Consider the following 25,438-nt stretch of genomic DNA (forward strand, 5'->3'; position numbering starts at 1 on the left):
ACCGCTCTTTCCATCAGCGCCCTTTCAATTGCAAGATGACTAATTACACTAGATAGTCATTCAGACGTCCGTTGAACTTCAGTAGGTATCTCGATGAGATGATGTCTACCTGGAAGATATTGTCGACTGACAATATTGCCCAAAGTCTACCCAACTACACACACCTATTTTCAAACTCACAAAGATGGCATCCTCCCGCATCCCCACCACCCTAAACTTCATAACGGGCAACAAAAATAAGCTCGCCGAAGTCCAAGCCATCCTCTCCGGCGTAATCGAGCTCCGCAACCAAAATGTCGATTTGGTCGAAATCCAAGGCACAGTTGAGGAAGTCACAAAAGACAAAGCACGGAGAGCAGCCGAGGCCGTAAGTAATGATGCCAAAGAGAAAGTCTTCTACAAGTACTGACAATGTGATTGATGATAGGTACAAGGCCCCGTCCTAGTAGAAGACACATGTCTCTGCTTCAAAGCCATGAATGACCTGCCTGGCCCTTATATGTACGCCCATATCCTCCCTTATCTCATGTCACCTAATCTTTCCCATCTGCTTCTTGCCCTTCAAACCCACCCATCTAATCCCCCCCACCCTTAGCAAATGGTTCATGCTCTCCCTCGGCGCCCCCAACCTACACAAAATGCTCTCAGGCTTCGACGACAAATCCGCCCAAGCCGTATGCACATTCGGGTACTGCGAAGGCCCCGGCCACGAAGCCATCCTCTTCCAAGGCCGCACCGACGGGAAGTTGGTGGAAAGTCGGGGATCTACTGCATTCGGTAAGTCAGCAAACCGCCCCTTTTGCCTTCCAGTGTGTTGGAGGGTTGTGTAATGGAGATGGGAAGACGCTAATAGCGTGTATAGGCTGGGACTCATGCTTTGAGTACGAAGGTCAGACATACGCTGAAATGGACAAGAGCGAGAAGAACAAGATTAGCCATCGAGCGAAGGCGCTGGATAAGTTGAAGGAATGGTTGGCGAGTCAGAAGACTGAGGCGTAGAGCTCAATAATCATTATTGTGCTCATACTTCTCAATGAAGAGAATCGGGCGGTGCATGAAGCCACCACACCCACTATCATCATCCCATAAATGCCGTATTGGTATCATAACACATAGCACATCACAAATATCCCACCCATCCGTCCCTTCTCAGTCCCTCACCCACCAATCTTCCACCCAACCCCCTACTCCCGTCTATCCCTCCTCCACTGCTCAACCCACCGCTCCACCCTCTCCAAATTCCCCTCCACATCCTCATTACTCTCGCTCTTCAACTCCACCACAATCTCCTCCTTATAGCTCTCCCTCGCCTCATCAAGCAATACCTGCATAATCTCACTATCCATATTCTCCTCCAGCTTCTTCCCCTTGTAGCCGCGCGCGGTAAGGCGGTCGTACAGTACCGTCGAGTCGCAGCGCAGCACGATGACGAGGTCGATCCAGCGCTCAGGGAAGAGGTCGCACGCGTGCCAGTCGAGGATGTAGCCGCCTTTGTCGGCGAGGGAGAGGGATTCTAGGTGGTCGAGCAGCTAAAGGGGTGGGGGTTAGTGCTGTGGATTCGTAGAGTTTGGCTGGGATGGGCTATGCGTACCTTGTCTTCGTCTACAATCCAACTCCCTGTTTCTTCGTCTTTGCCCTCGTGGTAGCCTTCGTCTTTTACTATTTGGTTCACCGAGATGTGCTGGAATCCTGTTGCTTGCGCTAATTGCTCCGCGTGTGTTGTCTTTCCTACTCCAGGTGTGCCCGTAATAACAATGTTGGGGTTTTGGCGCGTCATGGTGTTGTGGAGGCTCGTCGCAAAGTCGGTCGCGTAGAGGGATCGCGTAGGGTGTCGGGGGTTGCGCGGGCGGCGTTGTATAGGATAGCCGAGTATATCTGATTCTCAGGTAGCAGATACGCTTTGCGCGGTAATTGGAGAGGAATTAGAGATGTGAGAGAGGTATAGTGTGGTGTAGCGTTCAAGCGCTCTGGCACGTCCGATGATGTCGCATTCCAGAATTATTTTTCGACGCCCGAACTTCACCCGGCACAACCCCCACCACCCCGCACTACGCATCTTGACATGGGCCCCCAAGGCAAGCACACGCACGACATCTCAGGTATGACGCTGGGTGCAAGGATATGTAGACAAGCAAAGCATATACGTCAGCTCGTGAAAGCGAGACGTGGTAGGCTACATAGCAAGGTGAGGCGACCGTTATCGCATAATCCTACCGAGGTTGAGCATCACATCTAAATCATACAGGTCACGCTGACTACTACCCAAAAGTGAGGCTTCAAACTTTTCTTTCATTGACCCGTGACATGCGCTCAAGACTATTTACGCCGTCTAAAAAACCTCGTAAACATGACATGCCTGACCCAAGGAAACATGCTGCAAAACCCCACCTAGACAACGCCTTAGATGCTAGTGATCGTTGGTGGCAAGAATCCAGGAACCTATTCGAGCAAATGTCTGGAGGGGCGGGAAGAAGTGGTGGGGGGGAGGGGGAGAACTGAGTAGTTCTTAAGATATCTAGTCCAGAGAGAGCTCCAACCAACCATTGCCGAACGAACACCCCTGAACTCTTTTGATGCAGTATTACGCCGAGTAAGAAATCGTGAAGTGAAATATCGGACGCAGAGAGTCGTTTAAAAGACATCTCAGTGTGATGGAAGGCGACTGGGAGGCTAGCCTGGACCGAACATGCCGCTCAAAACGACTGGGGATATTGTGATCTGGGGAATGCGAGAGTTTTTGGTGCAGCATTTAGCTCTGCTTGCACTCAGCAGCCTCCTGCTTTGGTTTTGTGCCGTCGTTCTGATACTGCGTTAGATGGCTGTATTCTGTAGAGTGACTTGGACTGCTTACCTCGTCGTCTGACTCCTCCTCCTCATCGCGGTCATCGCTGAGCTCGTCCTCGTCCTCATCGTCCTCGTCTTCAAACTCGCCCTCGTCGAAGTCCTCAATGTTCTCGTACTGAAGAGCCTCGCCGGTGAACCAGTCAATGGCGCGGGGGATGAGCTTCTCCTTGATGTCCTCACCGAGCTGGTAGTCGAGTTCGAGACGCTCCTCAATATCGGAGGTGGCGTCGTCGTCGTCTTGTGGGGGCTTGGGTGGGTCGAAGAAGTTGAAGAACGACTCTGTAGGCACGGTCTTCTTAACGACGCGGGTCTGCTTGGTGTCTGAGAAAGTTAGTTGGTGGTCAAATACCGACAGATGTCAAGATGCTCACTTTTGTTCCTCTGCTTCTTGCTCTCGATGCGGACGGTCAGGTCCTTGCCAGCCTTCCAGTCGACCTTGTCACCCTCGGCGTGGTCGTAGATGAAGTCGCCGCCGTAGCCATTCTCCTCCTGGTAGAAGTAGGTCTTGGTGATGGTCTTGTTGGTGAAGAACTCGTTCTCCTCGAATTCGAAGATAAGGCGGAAACCGGGGCGGTCGAGGTACTCCATGCGGATGTCGGTCAGGTGCTTCAGAGCAGCCTCGTCGCGGTCTGTGATCATCTCGGCGAGCGAGATCTGGTTCTTCATGGCGCTGAGCCAGAACTCTGGGATACCCTTGACGTCCTTGCCCTCGTCCTTGTTGAGCTCAGCCTCGGGCTGGTCCTCATCCTCGTCGTCCTCGTCTACCTGCTCGCCGACCTTGACGCGGTCTTCTGAGGGCTCCTCGGCGCCGTTGACGATCTTGGCACGGGTCTGGTATAGCGGTGTGAACTTGGCGAAGTACTTCTTCTCGAGCTGCAGGACCTCCTCTTGGAACTCGGCCTCGAGCTTGGAGTGCTCCTTCTGGACGCCCTTGAGGCCGGCAACACGGCGGCGGACCGAGGCAGGCAGCGACTCAATGTAGCCGCTGGAGCGGCCGACGAGCGAGCCGAGCTTGTTCTGCATCATGGCGACGAGGGCGGGGTTGGCGGCGAAGAGACCGGCGGCAGTGCGCTCTAGTTCCTCTGTGAAAAAGCGAGTTAGCGGTCAAGGCCTTCACGAGAATACAGGGCGGGGTTGGAGGGGCAGGAGCGTGGCAGAGTGCGACGTACCTTCCTTGATGCTGCTGACGCCGGGCTGCTGGGCGCGCGACGATATGGGCGCGGCATTGGCGGGTGTGTTCTGGGGGGTGCTGGCAGGGCGCACGTTAGAATGTGGTACGTCCATGTTGGGGGTGTGTGGTGGTGGTGTTTGGGCGAGGCCAAAATTGTGTGGCGGAGGGGAGGGAAGCGACTTACGGGGCGGAGATGGAGTCCATCTTCTTATTGCGGATCGGCTCAGACATCTTGGCAAATGAGTGATGTCGGACTGCGAGTGGCGAGTTGGGGTGCAAAAGGTGGATGTTGTGGGTGAGCCGCAGAATTGTTCGGCGGGCTGAGCGAGAAGAACAGGCGCTGGGCAAGGCAAGGTCGCCCCTCTACGGCACTAGTCACGCCTAGTGCGAATTCCAACCGGACACTGCGAGACGGCAACAAACAAAGCCTTTGCGACCACCAAGACTATCGACGCTGCCGTGGACGGGGGGAGATGCAGTGCGCGAGGCAGAGGCGGGCGGCGTGTCTATTTGTACCTTGACCGTCTTTTGCGCAGAGGCGTGGCACGTGTGCCCTGCCTTGCATCTCTCCGACACTGTAGACGGGCGATTCAAGTTTATCTGGCGGCGATACCTCACTTGCTTGTGCGCGCAGTAGTCTACCACGTCGACTGCCCTGCACCGTGGCCACGGCCGACCTTGCCCGCCGGTACTGGGAGAGGGGACATGGGGACATGGGACATGGGGAGCGCATATTTTTCATTCCATTGGTTAACGAGACTTTTCCTCCGACCTGTCCAAAGCCGGCCGGAAAATGCCCCGATTGAACTATTGCGCACACCGTACTTACACTGAGGTGCTGTATACCGCCACGGCCGCCCTGGAGCGAATACCATCTCTACACCCGTCCGATCAGCGTCAGCTTCGATTAGCAGCCACACCTGCCTTCTAGAACAAAGCGGGTCTCTGGAAAATCCTTAGCAAACCCTTAGCAAAATCTCTCTGGCTCCATCGCGCTTGCCTAAACTCAAAAGCGGAAAGCGCCCCTGGGCAACCACGGATGGCAGCATGTTGGGGGTGGATGTCACCAAGAGTCATGTTCTCTACTGGCGACTAGCGGCCTGTGCAAGCACACTATTTCCGGCAGTTGCAATCATGAAGCAAGAACTGAACCTTTTGACATGGACATGGCAATGATGCTTCTACAGTCTTCCCTGTATCCTTCCCAACCTCCTCGTAGCCACAACGGCCATACACGCCGAACAAGCCCCAATGAACAGACAAACCGCAATCGCATTCGGGCCATCCGTCTTGTGGTGTTCCTCTGGCGGCGCCTCGCTCAACTCCGGGCTTTTCCCGGGCTCCAGGATGGAAAACACTACCCACGATATCCCTGTGCCCATGAACTGAGGTAGCGTGGTATACAGATTCATGATGCCGAGGTATTGCCCTGAGCTTGCTCCGCCGCTGGAGGAAGGCGCGCTGCCCTTTTCGAGGTTGGATTGCGCTTCGGGAAGGTCGATGGAGGTGCGCTTTGGATGGGCGGAGTGCGAAGAGGAAGTGTTGAGGCGGTTGATCTCTACGCCGAGGAAAGCGAAAGGAGCCCAGCAGGCCACGGACCATGATCTGTGTTGTCAGCTTGGGTTCAATGAGTGGTGTGGTGATGGTGGTTACTCACACGCCACAGCAAGCAATGATGATGGTTGCGTGCCTCAAACTTCTCACAAAAGGTGCCATGACCATGCTTCCTGCAAAGATACAATGCGCAGTTGTCCACGCGGTAAGCAGGCTTGGTTTGTATTTCGCCAGTCCCGTCAACTGCTTAGGTGGGCGAGAGAAGCCAGGACCCTTTTCGTCTTCTTCTGGGCTCTGTACGAAGAAAGGCAGAAGAACAGACATGACGAATGTAATGATGGAAAAGGCGATGAGGGCCATGGAACCAATGCGGCCGACCTTCCCTGTGAGGTCACCCGCAGCTTTGACTTCTGCTGGGGCGTCGTATCGTAGGTATACTTCACCAACCCACGTGGTGCTGTAGAAGAGGAAAGGAAACCAGCCTAGCCACTGTTAGTTCACAAGCATACGAACGATACGATAATGACATACCAATCCAAGCCCAGAACTGGACTGTGCAGATAGCCTGGATACTTCTAGGCAGATTCAAAGCAGTATGCACGATGGTACCGAGAACTTGCTTGAGATCCAGTTCCTTGCCCTCCTCCGCCCCATCATTAACGAGCACCCTCTCCGTAACAGCCCAACTCGTTGTTCCAATCGCCAAGCAGAGCGTCAACGCCGCAACACCCGTCAACTGCTTGAACTGTGTATCCCCCAACATAGGTCCAAACACATTCTTCAGATCAATTGCTCCCGCCCCGTACCCAATCAGACTTCCGACCGCCACCATTCTACTCGCCCAACTACTGCCCATTTGCTGTTTCGCAATTGGCAGCGTATCGACGACCAGGCCTCTGCAACTCCCTTGCACGGCATTGATAGCGAAATCAATACCGTATATACTAAACACCGCCACGTATATCGTTGCGCTCTTAGCCGCAGCCTCGTCCTTTATAAAGTACCGAACCACCTCTTTCGTCCAGCCCAGCAGCAGCAAGAACATGGCTACTAGTATCGTACCAAAGAACATGAACGGTCTCCGGCGGCCCCAGCGAGAGGTAGATCGATCCGCGACGACACCGACGATAGGCTGCATTATAAGGCCTGAGAGCGGACCGGCGACCCACACGAGGGATATCTTCGACTTCGTGAGACCGAGCTCGAGGAGGTAGGGTGTGCAGTATGTCATTTCGACATTCCACGTGAACCTGCATGGTGCTTAGTACAGGGTGCAGGAAGAACTCGTGGGAAGCGGAGATTTACTGCAAGCCGATGAGCGAGGCTGTGAGCAACGCCATGCGCATGCTCTCAGTCGAGCCCTTGACTGAGGGTGTGCCCTGCCATTGCGCAACAGACGGCATCTTCCCCTGGTACTATCCTCGTCCTTGTACCGTGGCAGCAACGTGGGCGCAGTCGCGTGCGCTTCTCTCGGGGGTCTTCGCGTAGTTAATGAAACTTGGAAAGGCGCATTGGGTAGCCGGATCGTGTGGTAGGATTTCGTATTACGTTCGCGTTATGCAGGGACTCGGTCGGGCCAGGTATCGATTAGAAGAACGCGCTCAATGCATCCACGTATGAGGTGACAATAAGGTGGGAAAAGCAATAAGAGAGTTCCAAGGGAGTGAATGGAAGTTGGTATTTGTCTCGTGTCTAGGAGTCTAGTCTGAAGAGGGGAGGGCAAGGCGTGCAAAGGAGGAGAGACGTCGTCAGCTCCATGGCTTGGCCGTGTCGCTTGTCGAGATGATTACGGATGTCGGGATCGTGGAAAGGGCCAAACGGCGGCTGGATGGAGCTAGACCGTTAGAGCGAGCGGGCCGTGTGGCGCACCCCCGAACATCTGGTTCGGCGCAGTTAGGACCGACCGATGGTCGTGGAGCTGTTGCTCGAACTTCGCATGTTGGCATCTTCATATACGTTTGCTCGCTGTAACGGTGTCTTCATTCAGTGTATCCGGCATGTGCGTCATAATGATGATTACTGGGAGCAGGGTCCTTCCAAGCTAGCTCCTCTCACGGCGCAACAATATCCAAGGTTTCGGCAACATACTGATTGACTTTTCTATGACACGCATTGCAAGAAATCAAGGAACAACCTCGTAACCCAAAGGAGATCTAGAACAAAAGGAAACAAAGAAAACCACCGCTTCCTGCAACACTCAAACCTAAGATCAAAACACAGATGGAAAGCCCGCCTGCTCACTCTTCCAAGAGTATCTATCTCGCATCTCTTATCCGCTAGTAGTCGTCTCCAAAGCTCAGCCCCGAGACATCCGGCGTCGAGTCGTCTGCCTTAGCCGGTAGGAATTGTCTGATGATGAAAGGCGCCCCATCCCCGCTACGCTCCGCTAGTACTGCCTGCAAGATGTCGTACTTGCCCAAAATATACTCATCCTGGGTCCACTGAAAAGTCTTGGAGAGGTCAGTGATCTTGTGCGCGATCTTCACACCACCACGTTGCATTGGCCGGGGACTCTTCTGTAAGTCGCCCTCGAAGTAACCCCATCGGTAGGGATCCGCCTCGTCGATCATGTACTGATCAGACGTGTTCTCGATGGTCGGCTCGAAGTTCTGTAGCAGCCAAACAGCGCCGGCCGTGTTGTCGGCATCGATAACGACGACCATGACCCAGTCTGTCGGTGTCCATGGGGCGTCCTCGTCCTTGGATAGTTTGCCGTTTGCTGACCAGTATTCCTCTTCGGCTGCAAGGAGCTTTCCTATTTGAAAGCATACGAATCCAGTGCTGTCATTTCCCATAATGCTGCTTTCTGTGCTGGATTCACTGTGGTAGGACGAGTCCGTATCGTCTTTGCGCCTTCGTCTGTTGCGGTCCTCTCTTTCGTCCTTGCATCTAATCTGTTTTCCCACCAGAGTTACGGCAATGATAGGCTCGGCGGCAAAGTCGCGTGTGTCATCGAAGTCGGTTCGGTCGTCATCGGGTCCTAGTGTGGTCAGGGACGGGTTGAGGCGATAGCGGTAATCGTTGTGAGACCCGGCGGGTATGTAAGGATAGGCGTATGCTTGGAGCACTGCGAATAGTTGTCTCAGAGATGACTCGTTGGAATAATCAGTGTGGGCGAGAGCGTTGAAGTATTCCTTGGCCTCTCTGGCTTCAGGCATTGTTCGGGCCAACTTGTCTTCCGTGTGTACCCATAACCAGAACTTCTCTTGTTCCACCGCAGTTGGCAGTAAGTCTCGGAGGAGATCGGCGTCATTCGCGTAAATGCTGTCGTCTTTCTCGTCCTTGGGGTCTTTGGTTGTGTCCTTGGTGTCTTTGGTCGTGTCCTTGGTGTCTTTGATTGTGTCTGATCGAGATTGCTCTCGCTTCGCGAACATCCTCTTTCGAATACTGGCAAAATTGACGGCTTTTGCGAGAGTGTAGTGAGTGGGAGGAGAGAAAGCCTTGTCCCTGTATTGTTCACCTAGCTTCTCGTCCGTGATTTTGCTCTTTCTCGCCTGCGCCTCTGACATGGTTCGTGCAGTGGAGTGAGGGGTTGACTTTAGAAACGATATTACGCAGAGACTTCCCTTGGTTGTGAGCAGAGATAGTTATGGTTGCACTTGCGCTAAGCGAGCTGGAAACCAGGGTAAAGTGAACCGAAAAGCGTCGAATAAGGATTCCAACGTTGACTCATCGCCTTTAATAAGTGACATGAAAAGAGGTGATTGTATCTGTAGTGGTGCGTCCTGCGCATGTCCACGATTGCCTCCACATGGACTATGCATGACTTGTCAATCAACTCAGCTTGCGCGTGATTGCCGCAGGTACACACACTGGCTAGTAACATCAGAAATCTGTTCATCAAGCACGATGAGTTTTTGTCGAACCAAGACCAATTTTGGTCTTGTTTGCTGAGCATCCATGTACTCAGATGAACTTTGGAACAGCTAGATAGATGGGGGTTCGGGGCACCTAGGCAACACGTGCGGTCCGGTGCGGAGCGCAATGGAACCGTGGACCGACTGACGTCAATTGTGATATGAGTGCGAACAGTATATCGAGATATTTCGCGTTGGAATGTGACGGTATCTACGCGGCTTGCCACTAGGTGGCAGCAGTTTCCAGGGTCCACGGGTGTGTCCAGGGATCAGGCAGCTGCAGTTTGTACCACCGCCCAATCAACTTGAAGAAGGTAGACGTCATTGGCACAAGCGCATGTTAACATGCTTCCGAGACATTCGGCTTGAGCAAACGCTGCACTGCGCGGGTAATCTGATCCCGTTCAGGACATCAACGTCTAGACCGCGACGGCGCGGCCCAACCCGCAAATACTCCCCGTGCTGGATGAGGCTCGACAGCAAGCATAAACTACGAAAGCTAGATGAGCATAGCAATCATAGAGCTTGCGCCTTCGATGCACATGAAAGCGAACCTTGGAATGCAGACCAGATCCCGGGACCTCGGGAGTGTCTAGGTGTACTATCCAATCTTCAAAGCTATGAGCTACCAACATTGTGAATGACACAAACAGATCCCACCGTCGACAAAGATGAAAGACCAATTCCTGGCAGTCACAATACAGGCAAAGTGCAAGATACGACAGTACAAACGCGTAGATGAGAAATACATAGACAGCTTGACAGGATGTTTGACGGGCAAAGCTTCCGTGAAAAGCTGCGCACAATTGTGGTGCACTTCGTGCGAACATAGGAGAGGGGATGTAGTCTCAATGCTCCTTTGCTGCCACCGAAGTAGGATATCTCGTCCGGGCCATCAATGCGAAGTCTTAGTACGCAGCAAAATATACACGTGGAATAGCCTGTAGAAGACGGTTTGGTTGAAGATCATAATTACGATCAAGATCCATGACATCCGCATGAGACTCATGATCCCGCATGACTATCGGTATAACCCAAGCTGCTTGTTCTAATCTCTTGTTCGGCCTCAAACAGCAGTTTGAGAACGACGTCATTGGTAGACGGGAGCGGCAAAGCAACTGGAGGAGTTGTGAAATCAGATCGGGCTTGCTAGTTAACAGCTTGCTCTACCAAATGGCTTGATTGTGCACCTGGTCAGGGAAACCCCGTCACGAGCATGGAGGTACGTCAAATGATAGAGGCCAGCAAGCGTATTTTTCCGTATTTATACACCCAGAACTGTTCTTCACAGCTTCACTCATCACTACGCTCAAGGAGTTCCTTTCCTCAACTTGAATCCCTTTCCTCAACTTGAATTCCTTTCCTCAACTTGACGCAACACTTCTCTTGACTTAGGAGAATGGAGGTGGTGGCTCCCGATCCGGAAAAGGACGCTGCTCCCAAATCGTCCCCTGATCGCCGACCCAGACATTATGCTACGAAGAATTGGGACAACCTTTCGACAACCTGGCAGAAGGCCACTTCACCCAAGGGATTGATAATGCAACATAAGAAAAGAGTCCTAGCAATCGCAGCAATAGCGGATCAGATACGGTGGACGTGTCTGCAAATGAAGCTCGAAGACTGGCCCGAAAAGAAGACAATTGTAGCCATGCAGTTCATCCACTCTAACACAACCCAGCTTCAAATGATTTGCTATGAGCCGCTCAAGGAAATCCGCGATCACATCAACAAATTCGGTCCAGAAGTCATGGCCATGGTACGTTTCCTCTTCTTATCAAAATGATATTCAGATGCTAATAACAATACAGCAGTTTGGCTTGAGAGGCACCAGCTATTGGCTTATGCCATCGCAGAAGAGACAAGTTGAGCCTTTCGTTGTAGAGCCGAGCAAATTCAAGACAACAACCCCCATTCCACCCGAGAGTGCCCAAGTTCGACATAATCTTACTACCATGGGACTGGAGGCAACTCTGTACTTGGAAGCTCTGGACACCCCCGAAGCTTATATGGAAGAGATCAAGCGACTCAAACACGAACAGCTTGGCCACTTTGAGTACGGACTGCCCTCGACAGAAGAAGGTGAGACTTGGGAGGATGCTCTGCGGTCTACAATGAGAACTATCGATGCGGCAGAGATGGAAGTAGAACGCCATCACAGATGGATAGTTGACAACAAGAGATTATCGGACTGGGACCTCCAACCGCTCAGCATTTTGCGTGCCAGAAAGGACATGCCCACTCGATCAAACCAGGAGCTCTTGCTTGAGATCGCCATTCAGGCCCGACTCGGTAGCCCAACCACACAGACCCAAACTACGATGCAAAACTGGACCACCGATACGGAAGTCAGGAAAAGCCTTGATGTTCAATTAGGCCGTTTCATGGTTAAAGGAAAACGACCAAGAATCTGGACAAACTACTTCACTCACGCCATTGATCACGCTAGCGGCGCGGAGCCCGCCATGTTCTTCATATGTCAGCATAAGCATGCCAAGGGGAATACCAAATGGATCGTCGGAGCCAGCACACCTCTCACTGGGTCGGACGCACGCACAAAATGGGCCTGGGCCGAAACCGTTTACAAAGCGGTCAGGGATCAGGGCATGGGAAAAATCTGGGTTGAGGCTGTGGGAAGGGTTAACGATCGTCAGCGTAAGGAGGAGCGTAAAGAAGCCGCCAAAGGACCCGTGCCCCCCCTCAAGTCGCCAGAATGGGTGCCCATCCGACAGCGAGTGCTTGCGACACTTCAATCTGATACAGCTCACCAGCGAGAGGTAGCTCGACTGGCATGCAAAGGGCTGGCCATCGACAAATCAATGGTACCAACGCAGTGTTGTTACCGTTGCCAAGCCAATTTCCAGTACTATGTACTGTCAAATCACTTGACGCCAACCATCCCAGAATATTCCAAACATCTGCAAAACTACGACTGGGTATCTCAATGTGGTTGGGACCAGCAGTGCGCCGAGGCAACTGCTGCATGCCAATGCCAGAATCTCGACGACGAAAACAACGACGAAAACAACGACGAAAACAAACCCAGCTCGTTGAACCGGACAGTAAAGAAGAAGAAGAGCATGGGGCCGGGATTCTTGTTCAAAAGATAAGGGCCCATCGCCATCGGTCTCGAGCTCCTTTCGTCCCCCCCCCCCTACGAGTGGCTACAACTCGTGCCGCAGTTTGCAGTATACATCCTACGGAATCTTAGCAAGTCAACACCTGCTAAGATGATGTATACTCCAACCTCGAAAAGTCTGCGTCACGATTCGTAGCCATCCGTGGTGCTCCTGTCTGGCATCGTCGTCGCCGAGGCCTCTTTCTCAGATCTGTATCTCTTTTGTCGCGTTGCTTCCTTTCATCGCCTTCCCCCTACCTGTCACCCTCTCCTTGTAATCGCTCTCTGTTGCTATTCGCGTTGGTTTTGGCTCATGTACCCCCCTAGATCTTCCTTTCTCGTTCCACACCTTTCCCACACCCCCCTGCCCTCTATCCACTTCATGTCTTCCGTCGAATCCCCACTCGCCTCCAGTCTTAGATCGTTTGTGTATGCTGTTTCAGAGTTTCCATCATTTTCCAGTTGCTTTCCCCTTCCATAGAAAAACCCCAGAAATAAGATTCATCTTGCCAACCCCGTCTCTCGTATCGTGATCTGCTTGTCTGCTCGATTATGTTGCCAGAGGTAACGATCATTTTGCCAGAGATAACGATTATTTGTATTGTGTTCTACAAACCTATCATTGAGCCAGACGTATACATTGGACTTGAGTGTGTTCACTCATCGAGGTTCAGTCATGTGTATGCAGCAATATGCGACACCGACTCTCGCCTTCCTTAAGAATATCCTTCTCATCTAGCTGCTATCACACTTGCAGTCGTGGATAGCTTGCTTCCGACTAACAACAGTTCATGGTCTTTGGCTGGATTGCATTGAGCTTACGATCGCCGATATACTAACAGTTCACCTTGATGGACATGGTTCAACCAGACCTCGATCACCTCGACACATCAACACCGCACACACAAGCCACACATAACACACGCATCCAATAAAGTTAAAAAAGATATATCATTCGCGCAAAAGAACCCCAGCATTAAATACCCAACATCATCATGCGTCATACGCGCCCACTGAATCCTCCCCACGAATAGTAAGTAAGCAGTAATTTCGAAGCAACACCCACCCCCCTTTCCATCCCTCCCAGAAGTTCCAGCAACTAGACCAGAAGACAGAAAGAAGAAGCCACAGCTTTGCTCCTAACAACTTTACAAACATTGGGAGTTCCCCATCATCATCATCTGCGGCGCTTACTTTCCTCCCGTTGTCGTCTTTCTCGTGCGCGCGTGTCGTTTCATGTGTCTAATACCAAATTTTCGCTCGCTGTGCTGACAAAAGATGCTAAAGTTCATGCTTCAATTCCTTCTTCAATCGTACCGTGGCCGTTCATTCCGTTGCCGTTCATGCCCATGCCGCCGGTGAGAGCCTGCATGGCGTCGCCGTTGCTCTGGCCGTTGGGCATGTCGTCGTCGAACTCGAGCTTCTCTTGCTGCGCAATGGCTTGTTGCGAGACGATCTCTGCGAGGCGCTTGAGGCGGGGGGTTTGCAGCCCTGTCGATCGTATTAGACGTGTGCCGATGGTGCGGTAGATGGTTGAAAGGAAATACTTACAGGAAGGCGTGTATGTCTCGAGTGCTGTTATCACTCTTGGCTCCGCGATTTCGTACGGGCCACTGTCCTCCATGTCGACCGCGGTGAGGAGAAGAACGTCGCTCTTCTCCGTCACGCGCGACGCGACGGCCTTCATGATCTCGCCGTTGATGGGCTGCTCGTAGTCGGCTACCAGGTACTGGTTCAGGAGCTTCTGGATCTGGTTCGGACTCAGCATCCAGCAGATGTCCTGAATAATCTCAATGTCGTTCAAAGTAGCCTTCTTCAGCTGGAGCAACTTAGTTGCTTGCATCAGATGCTCGAGTTGCAGTGTACCCTCTGGCATGTCATGCGACTTGCACCACTCTTCGATGCGGGTGATGTTGTAGTTGATCTGCAGACCTCGCTTCCATGAAAGGAAGTTGCGGCGCATGAGCAAGTCGTTGAAGGCAGTGACACCCACCAGCCTCAGCAACTCGGTAACACACTGTGTGATGATGGAGTCTTCCAAGTAGTAAGCCTTCATGGCCTTGTAGACGCTGTTGAGTAGGGTGAGTAGGTTGTCCATGCTGTAGGCAGGGGTGTTGCTGCCCTGGAGCAGCTTTCCGAGGAAGCGGTTGCTCTCGTTGGTGACGAAGCCGGGTAGAGATTGTGATTCGATGATAGCAGGGATGATCATCTTGTGCAGCTTCTTCTTGAGCACCTTCATCCAGGTGTGGTAGATGTTGAACTCGAGACTCTCAAGATCGTGCTTGACAATCTCCAGCAGTCGGTCGTACTCGTAGTTGTCGGTCTTCTGTTGCTCGTACCAATCTTCAGCGAGGAAGACGAACGAAAGCATCTCGTGGACGTTCGACAACCAGAAGGCACCTGGGTTGATCGCGTCTTCAGCATCGTGCTGCATGACCTCTTGTTGGATCGACTGCATAACGTTCGCGAGGAAGCGCTCTGATTCCTTGACGAAACCGTTATTCCACATCTCGGAGGTGACAAGGTTGATGAGGTAAGCTGGGAAGAGAACCTCCTTATCGGTAGGTGGGGGTGTTGTGGTGGGCGATGGGATCTTCAGGTTCTTGATCAGGCCAAGAGTGACCTCATCGTTCAGCATGTCCTCCTCAGCAAGGATGTTCTCAAGCTCAAGCTCGACGTTATCGAGCTGAGCAAACGTTGAGCCGGAGAGGTTTTGCCTGTGAATGGTGGAACCAGGAGCCATGGAGACAGGTCGCGGGTTGTATTGTTCGCTGAATCGGTTGATGTCGCGGGTGTCTGGTCCAGCACTGCGCCTCTTTGGCTTCTTCGACGAGACAAGCTTGATCAAGCTGCTGGGGGCTATGGCAGTGGAGTGACCGTTTGTCAGCTCACCAGGCATTGGGCCGGATCGCTTCATCAGTTCAACCTGCTCTTGCAGCTCGGCGAGTTGCTGGCGGAGCGACATCTTTTCGGTCTCAGTGACATTGCTCCTCCTCTTGGATTGCTCCAGGTCGTCTGTGGTCCTCTTAAGCGACGCACGGAGTTCCTTCTCCTCTTCTTGAAGATGGCGCATCTTTGCGGTGCTCTCTTCGTAGCTTGTCTGCAGCTTCTTGTACTCGTCTTCCATCTGGCTGAGCTTGGCAGCGGTGATACCAGCCTGGTTGGCCTCGGCTTGTAGCTCCTTCTGGCGGTTCTCGAGTGTACGGCTGCGCTCCTTGTACGATTTGATCTGGCTCTCGTAGTTCTCCACTTGAGACTTGAGCGACTTGTTCTGCTCCCTCATCGTACCCAGATTCTGGGTAAGCTCGACAACCTTGTTTTCGAGCTTGTAAGAGATGTTCTTGAGATCGCGAGATTCGGCGCGGAGGACCTTGTATTCCCTGCGGGCCTTCCTTCCCCTCCAGAGCTTCTGGACAGTGATGATGTCGTTGATCTCCTTCTTGTAGGCGCGGATGTATCTTTGTTTGCGCCAGTTGCGTTGAATCATGCGAGCAGCATCTCCAAGCCTCTTGTCCAGGATGTTCTTACGGAGCAAGAATCCCTTTGCGGCTGCCTCAAATTTGATAAGCGAGTTTCGGACAACAAGGAAGCGCTTGCGGTCCTTGCTACCACGCCAGACTCTCTGGATGGTGGTTGCAGCCTTGACCTGCCTAGCCTCCTCGGCTCGTTCCCTGGTCATGTAGCCCCTAGCCAATGATTGCACGTGGATGACAGCCTCGCGCATCTCGAGGTAGATACGGCGGTAGTATTTGGCTCGGAGGTTCTTCTGAATCATGACGGCGGCGTCGTTGAGTCTGGCTGTACGCAAGTTCTCGAGGAACGCAAGCATACCAGCGCGGAAGAAGATCTTTGTCAAACCCATCTGGTACTTGTCGGTGCCATCGTTCTTGCCGGCACCTAGCGCCTTCTTCAAGATTGCCGTGGCCATGTTTCGGATTTCGGGCGTCCAGTCAGCGGATCTGACCAACATGTAGTAACGCAGGGCGAATTCCTCATAAGTCCATCGTGTGGGGTAACCGGCGCAACTGATCCTGACAGTTTCGAGAACACCACAAGCGCGCAATTGGCTGAGAACCATGGGTCCATCGAATTGCCAAGCAGCCTTGGCCTCGTTGGGCTTGATACATCGGATATAGTGGACGTCGGTTGAGTTGATGGTCTGCATGAGTTCGATGAGAGACGATTTGAAGATACCACCGAGTGTTGGCTTGCGGTTGGTCGCCATTCTTCGGCCAGCCGACATGGCAGTACCCGGCTTGGACGAAGCGCTAGTAGCATTCTCCTTCTCTCGGATCGACGCAGCAACGTCCAAGACTTGGGTCAAGAACTTATTGCTTGCAGCCTTGAGGACCTCCATGTGTTCGTCCGGCACAGTATCTCTGTTCTTCTCGATGAAGCCATCAGATTCGTAGGTGACATCGATGGCGTAGTGGCAGACAGTGAAGGACGACTTGCCGAACCGGGGCTTCTTGTAGAATTTGTGCTTGTCTCCGGAGTAGTTGTGGTGTAGCTTAGTAACGAATTGCTCATCCGAACCCATGGGCAAGCGCGATTCTTCGTCTAGTAGAGACAAGATACCTAGCTTGCCTTCAATAAGATCGATACAAGGCTGGTTGTCGGCGAAGTCGATGAAAGTCCAGTCGATCTGTTCGCGCATGTACTCCTCCTGCTCCAGCTTGAAGACGTGTGCGTTAAACTCTTGTTGCAATTTTTCATTAGCGTAGTTGATACAGAACTGCTCGAAAGAGTTCTTTGCGAAGTGCTCGAAACCGTAGATATCGAGGACACCAATGAAGGTGTGGGCTTGCGCAATAACCTCTTCGGTGGCCAGACTCTCGTTTGTGCGCTCGACCAGCCAGTCGAACAAGCTCGAATAGATGAACTTGGCAACGGAGTCTCGGACCACGATAGCCTGCTGCTGCGTCAAGTTGGAGACAATCTTCTCTCCTCTGGTAATGAGTTGCTTCTTTACAATCCACTTGGCGAAAGTGTTGGCGTCAATTCCTAGCAGCGAACAAGCCTTGACGAGAGAGGGCTCAGCTGGGTCAAGATTTGAGTCTGTCCGAGTTGCTGTGATCTTAATGTCTCCCATGTGCAACAGCGCCGCGAGCAGACGCCAGATGCCAGCTTGGGTTTCTGGCGGCACACCAATCTTGGTCAAGGACTGTCTTGTGGCCTTGAACTCAGCCACGTCGTCCATACCCTCAATCACAGGCGCACTGCCCTGGTTGAGGTAGCTGAACTCCTCGACCGACTTCAGGGAGAGCTCTTCGCGCTCCTCATCCGACGCACCGGCTACCAGCTGGTAGAAGACGTGGTAATTCCGCTCCTTAAGCGGCTGAAACACCAGTCTCGACCGTTCCAGCAGATATGTCCTGATCTTCGCACCAATAATATCCGTCTGCTTGTTGAACATGATCTCGATGTATTTACCGAAACGCGAGGAGTTGTCGTTACGGGTGGTTTTGGCGTTACCGAAGGCTTCCATGATGGGGTTGGTAGCCAGAATCTGCTCTTCGGTCTCGCTCATCGAGTCGGACTTGCCTCTCCGCTTGCCTGGGTTGTCCGGGGACTCTCGTGTGGCAAAGTATCGCATGATGTATTTGGCGCTGACCGTCTTTCCGGCTCCGGACTCTCCAGAGACGACAATGGTCTGGTTCTTCTGGTCTCGCAACATGTCGCTGGAGAAGATTAGTCACTGCCATGACGGGTGGTTGGAAGATGGGCGCGGGAACTCACGCAAAGGCTTCTTCAGCAATGGCAAACAAATGCGGAGCGCCATAGGATCTCTGCTTGCCAGCGTAGACCTGTACCATGCCGGGTACGTATAGGGAGTCGACTCGCGCAAAGGGATTTGTCGCGATCAGGACGATACCCGAGTATGTGTAGATCTCCTTCTGCAGGTAACGCAGCTTGATGGCCTGGAGCACTGCACGACCGTCAGTATGCCATGTCTTCTGTGTGGGGTCGGGCGACTGTACCAGCCGGCTCGTTCAAATGTGACAGGTTCGTAAGGTCATCGCTGGCCTCGAGCATGGCCGGGTTCATCAGCGGAGGGAGGTTGGGGTCATTGCCGGTCTGGATGGCCAGTATCGTCGTCTCGACGGTTTTGGTCTGCGCAGTGGAGCATCGTCAGTTGCCGTGTCCTGCATCAATGTCACGCCCGTGGGTGTGCGTACCTCGCCATTCTCCAGCGTGAACACCAGCTTCACCTTGTCTCCCGCGATCTGCTTGTCCGTCACCTCGGAGGCGACCCAGCCCTCGGTGGTATCGGGCTGCCATGCCCGGGTGCCGAGGTCGTAGATGTGAGCCATGGTGGGTGGTTGTGTATGGGTTGTCCCCCTCCAAATGGCGGTGCGGGTTCAGGGTCCAGAGGCGGCTCCCTGGTGGTGGGATATGCTCAGCTCGCTAAGTCGGTGCGGTCGCTGGCTGCGTGTGGGCGGTCGTGGACGTCGTCAGCGTGGGATGTCGCTGCAGTCACAGGGCTCGATGCATCCCTGGAGGAGAGGAGGGCAATCGTGTGGGCGAAGTTATGCGAACTGCTGCCCGCCGTGTTGTCGACTTTCTCTGGTCACGCTAATCGCCTCTCACCGCCAACATCCCGCCAACCCGCACAGACCACCTCCAGGGGGCCGAGCCAACCACCACCGCTCTGCCACCTGGAACCGCGCAGACAGGCGTCTCACCATATGCACCTCCTCACTTCTGCATCTCAAGTAGCCTCAGCAGCTTGCATCCGATCTGCAGCCTCACTCGGCGCACCTGGAGCAGCCTGTGACGCTGTTCGGCCCTCCAACGTGCTGCGTACCACACCCAGATGCAGGCCAGCATTCTTACTCGCACTGTCCCATTCCCCACCTGTCATCTAAAGCGACAGTCCTTCCCCAGAGTTTATGCAGGTAAACTCCCTGGACGTTTCGCCTCTCGGATCTCTTTCTTCGCGCATCCGTTCTTACTGAATCCGGCCAACTGAAACATGCCGCCTCAGCATGATACGTGGGCGTCACGACTTCATTGTACTTCAAAGACCAGGAATTTGGGGCTTCAGTAATCATCGAATCGACTAACTGCAAAGGGGCTGCATGGCCATGGCTCGGTCATACCCACCATAGCGTGAGTGACTCCTTGGATATCTCCACACCTGGCTGTCGTCGTTCTCCACGAGCTCACGACTCGCTACCAGTCAAAGTGTCCTTGTGTAACCGTCACGCTGGTAAATTCCCACCAAGTGACTAGATGAAAATTGCCAAACATGCTCAATGACATCCCTTCAATCACAACTTATACGCGCTTGAAGTGTTCGTAACGTATCTGCCCAAATACATCAAGTCGATTACCTGGGTATCGGGACCAATACGTCACATGAGCGATCACGTGCGATAGCGCTTATCCAGGGACGCCACTTCCAAGGTTGGGCTGGCAGTCGCGGCTACCTACAGCAAAGGACACTTTCTCTCACTCCTACCAGCACCTGGGCACCTTGTTGTTACTCACTGCAAACTAACCACAACCTTGCCAGTGTGAGAGATGCTGTGTTCCGCCAGGCTACGTTTCGTCTGTTAGACACGACCCAGGAAAAGCGACCTCGGGAGCTTCTTCTGTCACCTGCATTCATCCCACCTACTTCGAGCGACATGGCAGAATTGGTCGATATACCGGAGCCACTTCACCCGAAGAAGAGCCATGTGTGCGATCGATGCTTGTCCGTATGGCCAGGGGTTTCGTACCAGAATCAGGGTTCGGAAATCTTTGGGATTGAAGAAACCGCGAAAGAGCTATTGGACTCGGCTTGTGAGATATGCCAGATACTCGGAGTGGCGCTGCAGATACATCAGAAGCAGAAGCCAAGTATGACGAAACCCGTGTTACGTTGGGAACGCTGGCTAGGCCACACAGGTGAAGTCGGCTTCTATGACTCCGATGGCACCAGGGAGGGAGATCATCGCACAACCGGAAAGATAAAGATATTGTGTCTTGAACCTTCCCTTACTGATGATTGGAAGCATCCAAAAACAGAGGATCGGAAGTACCTGGAAACAGAGGATCTTCGCATTGATTTCGATGCAGTTAGAGTCTGGCTTGAGCAATGTAGCAAGTCGCATGATCGGTGCAAGTTCAGTACACAACAAGAACCTCGAAACCTGAAAGTCATTGACTGCACGCAAAGAGCTATCGTCGAGGCGCCAGTAGGATGCCGATATGTGGCGTTGTCGTACGTATGGGGTGGGTTGAGTCTCAAAATAGACACAAATGCCAAATTTCTGCCTCCTGGGCTGCCTCGTACCATCGAGGATAGCATTAAAGCTACACTGCTTCTAGGATATCAGTACCTCTGGGTTGAGTGAGTTCTTCCGCACTACATTTAGAAAGCAACTAAGCTAACGTGTCGCTCATAGTGCCTTTGTGAGTAACAGATTGATACGTCGACATCTCTAACAAGAGATTAGTGTATACAACAAGACGACGCAGAAGACAAGCATCGCCAAATCCAACAAATGGATTCTATTTACATCGTAGCAGAACTCACTCTGATCGCTGCAGCGGGCGATGATCCTTCATTCGGCTTACCGGGTGTAAGTAGAGAGCGCAAAATGAGGAATCGAGACGCTACTGTTGGTAATATATGCGTGTCATATTGTCCACCTACAGTTCACACTGCTATAAAGCATTCTCGGTGGTTCACACGAGGATGGACGTTCCAAGAAGGCTACCTCGCGCGAAGGCGGTTATATTTCACAGACAGAGCGGTATTGTTTGTGTGCAACCAGTCGCAAGAGTATGAAAACTTCCAGGGTTGCGTGTCCCATTTGAGTCCCCATCTACTCGATGGTACTCTGAGTCCGCAAGCCTTCGGGGCCACAAGCGACGGGTCTAGCGGGCTTGGCGAGATCATGCGATTGATCGAGCAATACTCTGCTCGCAGACTCAGCTATGACCATGATGCCTTAAACGCCATATCCGGCGTTCTGAACTATCACCACGCCATGATCCCCCCTATCGATACTTTGTGGGGTATACCATACCAATTAGCGCCAGCCGGGCAGCATATCATCTGTATAGACTGGGCGCATAACAGAATCGCCACCAGACGAAGGGGATTCCCTAGCTGGTCGCCACTTGGTTGGGATGGTTCTGTTCGTTTCGCAGGCGTTTATCAACAATTTAAGTTATCGGAAAATGATGCGGGATACATCTCCAATCAACTTCGAGACGGACTTGGAAATGGGGGTCTCGAGGAGAATCCCCGGTATCTGCAAATCACCGTCAGAATCCACCGGTTTCGTGTGGTCAACATGCGTTCTCGTTTTGATCAGCACCGAGATGGGGATCCTTCTGACCATAACATATCATATCTCGTACTTCCCATCGACGGAGCTACGGAAGAACACGCAGACAAGCAATTTTATGTAGAGATCCGATGGGACACAGCCCCTTCTGATGACTACGACAGCGCCGGGTTGTTATGTGCAGTCATTTATGACACTGATCTCGATCTTTTGTCAATGATGGTGCTACAAGATCACAATACTCATTACGAACGCATCGGGGTCGCCATGGTTAATACCACTAAATCCGGGATCTACACCAGGAAAGGAACAGGGCTCAGGAAGCCGACTTCTAACACCAAAAGTATGCAGAGTCTGACAGCCCATGGCGAAGATCCAGATGTCTACTGGCAGTCCAAACGCTCTGATGCCGAAGAAGACTTAGCCTGGATACTTGATGAAATACCGGTCACTATCACCCTAGGCTAAATCTGTTTTGGAGGATACAATTCACCCACCATCACAATGACCTTATCCTGGAACGTATAATAGTCTCTGGGATCCGCCAGCAACAGCCCGTAGGCTTCAAGCTACCAGATCGTCGCCCAACAGGCACCACAGTTACTCAACTCCAATCTTGTCGCATGCTGCTGTCGCTGTAGAATGGAAGCGGTACCATTCGCCGAATTCGAGACCACAACCTCAGTACGTCCCATCTACGCAGCACACTCCCAGATTTTTCCGATCAAGAGAAACTCTTCTCAAGGCAACGTCCCACGAATCGACAAAGAAGAGCCATAACGATCTTGCCTGCGGCAGAAAACATCATCAACGCCATGGCTTACACCAACTTCCCCATCAAACCATTCCTACCGGCTTTGCAGGTCGACTTTACGATCACAATCCAAGCGAGCGTGCCAGGCAGACGGCACAATAAGTACCGGTATCGACTGAGTCGCAACCTCATCAACGTTCTCATCTAAGAAGATATAGGATAGATCAGTCTGACTGGAGTAGAGAAGAACACCAAGCAGAGAATGTGGCAGCAAGCTCACCTGAAGAGATGATTGAGACAAGTACGGGTATTCAGCGCGATGAGAGTATTGAGGAGTCCTCCATCAAGATCGCAACAGGCGAGGAAAAGGGTTGGGTCAGCTTTGGGTATGGCTTCATAGCATGAACGAAAGACTGCGTGTGCGCTGTAGCTCACCGGGTTCACAGGACATTCATAGCATTTTTTCCACAAGGTAATTTCTTTATCAATTCATCTCGTATCTCATTCATTTCGGTAATAATAATAACCCAGTGTTGAACTCTACTTTTCTAGCCAATATATGCACAACCCCAAATCAGACGCCATGCGAAAGTCTTCTACCCATACTTTTAAGGTCCCTAATATGCGGCAGCGAACCCAACATATCATCCCTCGTATCATTCTTGTGTTGCTCAACGAGGTCAGTCTCCTCCGTCTGCTTCCCCACCTCCATGCGCTCTTCTCCGCGACCGTGAAAGGGGCTGTCCGCCTAGTACAGGACCCTGGTACGGATACACGCTGCGTTATGTTAGCTGTCTGCTCAACGGAAAGGGTAAGCGGGTAGGTGAAAAGTGGATAGACTTACAAGAAAGCTCCTCCAAACTCGTGAACAAATCCCTAATCTCGCCCTCCTTAACCTCACTGATATCCGCCATGAGATACGCAACCTCGCCTCTCGAATCCGACATCTGCTTCTCGATATTGTGGTGAAGCAAGATACCGTTAACCTGCCTCAGCACACCAGGTACGTTCTTGTGAATGTAAATAACACGCATGCAATCGGGCTGATCGAGCGTCAAGCTACGCAGGTTGACTTCAGGCAGGTTGACGGCACCGAGCGTGGTGCCCTCGTTGACGTAGCGGACGAGTGCTGTGCTGACTTCGACACCGATGGCGGACTGCGCTTCTTCTGTGCTGCCGCCGATGTGAGGGGTCAGGATGATGTTCTTTAGGCCGACGAGGTCCTTGGTCCACGCGTTGAGGTCGGAGCTGAAGTAGTCGCCGTTGCCGGCGGGTTCGTTGGGGAAGACGTCGATGGCGGCGCCAGCGAGTTTGCCAGAGCGGCTGGCTTCGATCATGGCGGGGATGTCGACGACGGTGCCGCGCGCGTTGTTGATGAGGTAGCTGCCGTCCTTCATCTTCGCGAATTGCTCTGCGCCGATCAGGTTCTTGGTCTCAGAGGTCGCGGGGACGTGGAGGGAGACGAAGTCGGCTTGGGCGAGGAGGTCGTCCAGAGATGCTACTTGTCGCGCGGTTCCCAGACCCATGGTGGTCAGGACGTCGTAGTAGATGACGCTCATGCCCATGGACTCGGCCAGCACGCTCAGCTGGCTACCAATGTGTCCGTATCCGACTATACCCAGCGTCTTGCCGCGGATCTCCCAGCAGCCCTTGCTGACCTTGTTCCATGTGCCATTGTGTAGTTCCATGGAGCGGTCGGCGAGCTGGCGGGCGAGGGCGATGATCTCTGAGATGACGAGTTCGGCGACGGAGCGGGAATTGCTGAAGGGCGAGTTGAAGACGGCGATACCCTGGCTGGCAGCAGTCTGGAGGTCGACCTGGTTGGTTCCGATACAGAAGCAGCCGATGACGATTAGGTTCTTGGCCTCCTCCAGCACCTTCTTGGTGAGCTTCGTCTTTGAGCGAATGCCAATGACGTGCACATCGCGGATCTTCTCAATCAGCTGGTCTTCTGCCAGACTGGCCTTGATTGCCTCGACCTGGTAGCCCTGGCCGCGGAGGATATCGACACCGGCCTCGTTGACATTCTCGAGCAGCAGGACCTTGATGTCCTTGGTATCGAACGGTTTCAGTTGCTTGGCGAGTTGCTGCGCGTGCGCGCTGTTGTTGGCCTGATTGCTGAAGCTGCCAGTGGGCGGTTGGCGGAATGTGGAGGGCGGGCTGTGGAAGGAGAGGTTTGGGCTGGTGCTGAGGTTGAGGCTGTTGGACACTTGGCGTGCGAGTTGGCTGATGCCGCTGCCGGCAATGTCCTGTGCGGGAGTCATGGTGGGTGCGCGGAGGTTGTTGCGGAGGTGGCTCGGAGGAGGGATGCGACAACTCAATCAGGCTGTATGACCCGGATGATGCTGGGGAAATCTAGACTATTAATACGCAGTGACTCTTGACTATAGCTACCAAACTGTGAAATGCTCAACGAATCACAGGGTAATCGCAAGGCAGGTTTTAGGATGTTGCGGCAAAGTATGACTGGCGGCTGCAATAGACAGCAACAACACACGCACAGGAGATGCTCCCCACTTTTTGCGAGTACTTGATGACTGGTTGCGTCTAATTTTGCCTACAGTGACACCTACAATTGACTCAATCGATGTCGTCTGACGCGACGCCTCTCAAAAATTTCTCATAACGCCGATGATGCCATCCCGCTCTGGCCCTGGACCCCACCAAGCATACCTAGCTTACCAGCCTCCGCTTTCGGAAGTCTAATATGCTGCCCGGAACAAAGTGATCTGCAGCGGGCTATTCACCATCACGCATGCATAATTAAGAGTTGTACGACATGCAAATGCCGTTGTATTCATTATCTATTGGCTTGAGTGCACCTAAGCTGCTCAACCCTCCCAAAATGTATTC

At 52.8% G+C, this 25,438-nt stretch overlaps 8 protein-coding genes across 8 annotated transcripts; 2 read left to right on the forward strand and 6 right to left on the reverse strand.

The window, feature by feature from the left end:
* Nucleotides 1–184: 184 nt before the first annotated feature.
* Nucleotides 185–999, forward strand: J4E93_008342 (uncharacterized protein; the record flags this gene model as incomplete). The annotated part of the gene is made up of 4 exons (XM_049346242.1): nt 185–367; nt 428–501; nt 596–777; nt 863–999. 4 exons carry the CDS (start codon nt 185–187, stop codon nt 997–999), a joined length of 576 nt encoding a protein of 191 aa, XP_049196643.1.
* A 185-nt stretch (nt 1,000–1,184) lies between these two features.
* J4E93_008343 (uncharacterized protein) lies at nt 1,185–1,777 on the reverse strand (the record flags this gene model as incomplete). Its single annotated transcript, XM_049346243.1, has 2 exons — nt 1,185–1,529; nt 1,592–1,777. The coding sequence occupies 2 exons, from the start codon at nt 1,775–1,777 to the stop codon at nt 1,185–1,187; spliced, it is 531 nt and encodes a 176-aa protein (XP_049196644.1).
* A 972-nt stretch (nt 1,778–2,749) lies between these two features.
* On the reverse strand, nt 2,750–4,128 carry J4E93_008344 (uncharacterized protein; the record flags this gene model as incomplete). Its single annotated transcript, XM_049346244.1, has 4 exons — nt 2,750–2,800; nt 2,852–3,165; nt 3,216–3,926; nt 4,014–4,128. The coding sequence occupies 4 exons, from the start codon at nt 4,126–4,128 to the stop codon at nt 2,750–2,752; spliced, it is 1,191 nt and encodes a 396-aa protein (XP_049196645.1).
* Nucleotides 4,129–5,196: 1,068 nt separating this feature from the next.
* J4E93_008345 (uncharacterized protein) lies at nt 5,197–6,972 on the reverse strand (the record flags this gene model as incomplete). The annotated part of the gene is made up of 4 exons (XM_049346245.1): nt 5,197–5,620; nt 5,673–6,051; nt 6,101–6,819; nt 6,875–6,972. 4 exons carry the CDS (start codon nt 6,970–6,972, stop codon nt 5,197–5,199), a joined length of 1,620 nt encoding a protein of 539 aa, XP_049196646.1.
* Nucleotides 6,973–7,845: 873 nt separating this feature from the next.
* Nucleotides 7,846–9,078, reverse strand: J4E93_008346 (uncharacterized protein; the record flags this gene model as incomplete). Its single annotated transcript, XM_049346246.1, has 1 exon — nt 7,846–9,078. One exon carries the CDS (start codon nt 9,076–9,078, stop codon nt 7,846–7,848), a length of 1,233 nt encoding a protein of 410 aa, XP_049196647.1.
* Nucleotides 9,079–11,035: 1,957 nt separating this feature from the next.
* On the forward strand, nt 11,036–12,536 carry J4E93_008347 (uncharacterized protein; the record flags this gene model as incomplete). The annotated part of the gene is made up of 2 exons (XM_049346247.1): nt 11,036–11,185; nt 11,238–12,536. 2 exons carry the CDS (start codon nt 11,036–11,038, stop codon nt 12,534–12,536), a joined length of 1,449 nt encoding a protein of 482 aa, XP_049196648.1.
* Nucleotides 12,537–13,832: 1,296 nt separating this feature from the next.
* Nucleotides 13,833–18,858, reverse strand: J4E93_008348 (uncharacterized protein; the record flags this gene model as incomplete). Its single annotated transcript, XM_049346248.1, has 5 exons — nt 13,833–14,035; nt 14,096–18,225; nt 18,284–18,473; nt 18,526–18,658; nt 18,724–18,858. The coding sequence occupies 5 exons, from the start codon at nt 18,856–18,858 to the stop codon at nt 13,833–13,835; spliced, it is 4,791 nt and encodes a 1,596-aa protein (XP_049196649.1).
* Nucleotides 18,859–23,333: 4,475 nt separating this feature from the next.
* SER33 (D-3-phosphoglycerate dehydrogenase 2) lies at nt 23,334–24,849 on the reverse strand (the record flags this gene model as incomplete). The annotated part of the gene is made up of 2 exons (XM_049346249.1): nt 23,334–23,362; nt 23,430–24,849. The coding sequence occupies 2 exons, from the start codon at nt 24,847–24,849 to the stop codon at nt 23,334–23,336; spliced, it is 1,449 nt and encodes a 482-aa protein (XP_049196650.1).
* Between the last annotated feature and the right edge of the window lie 589 nt (nt 24,850–25,438).

Source organism: Alternaria ventricosa, assembly GCF_023758065.1.
Source record: "Alternaria ventricosa strain BMP 2768 chromosome Unknown scaffold_16, whole genome shotgun sequence".
NCBI classification, from domain to species: domain Eukaryota; kingdom Fungi; phylum Ascomycota; class Dothideomycetes; order Pleosporales; family Pleosporaceae; genus Alternaria; species Alternaria ventricosa.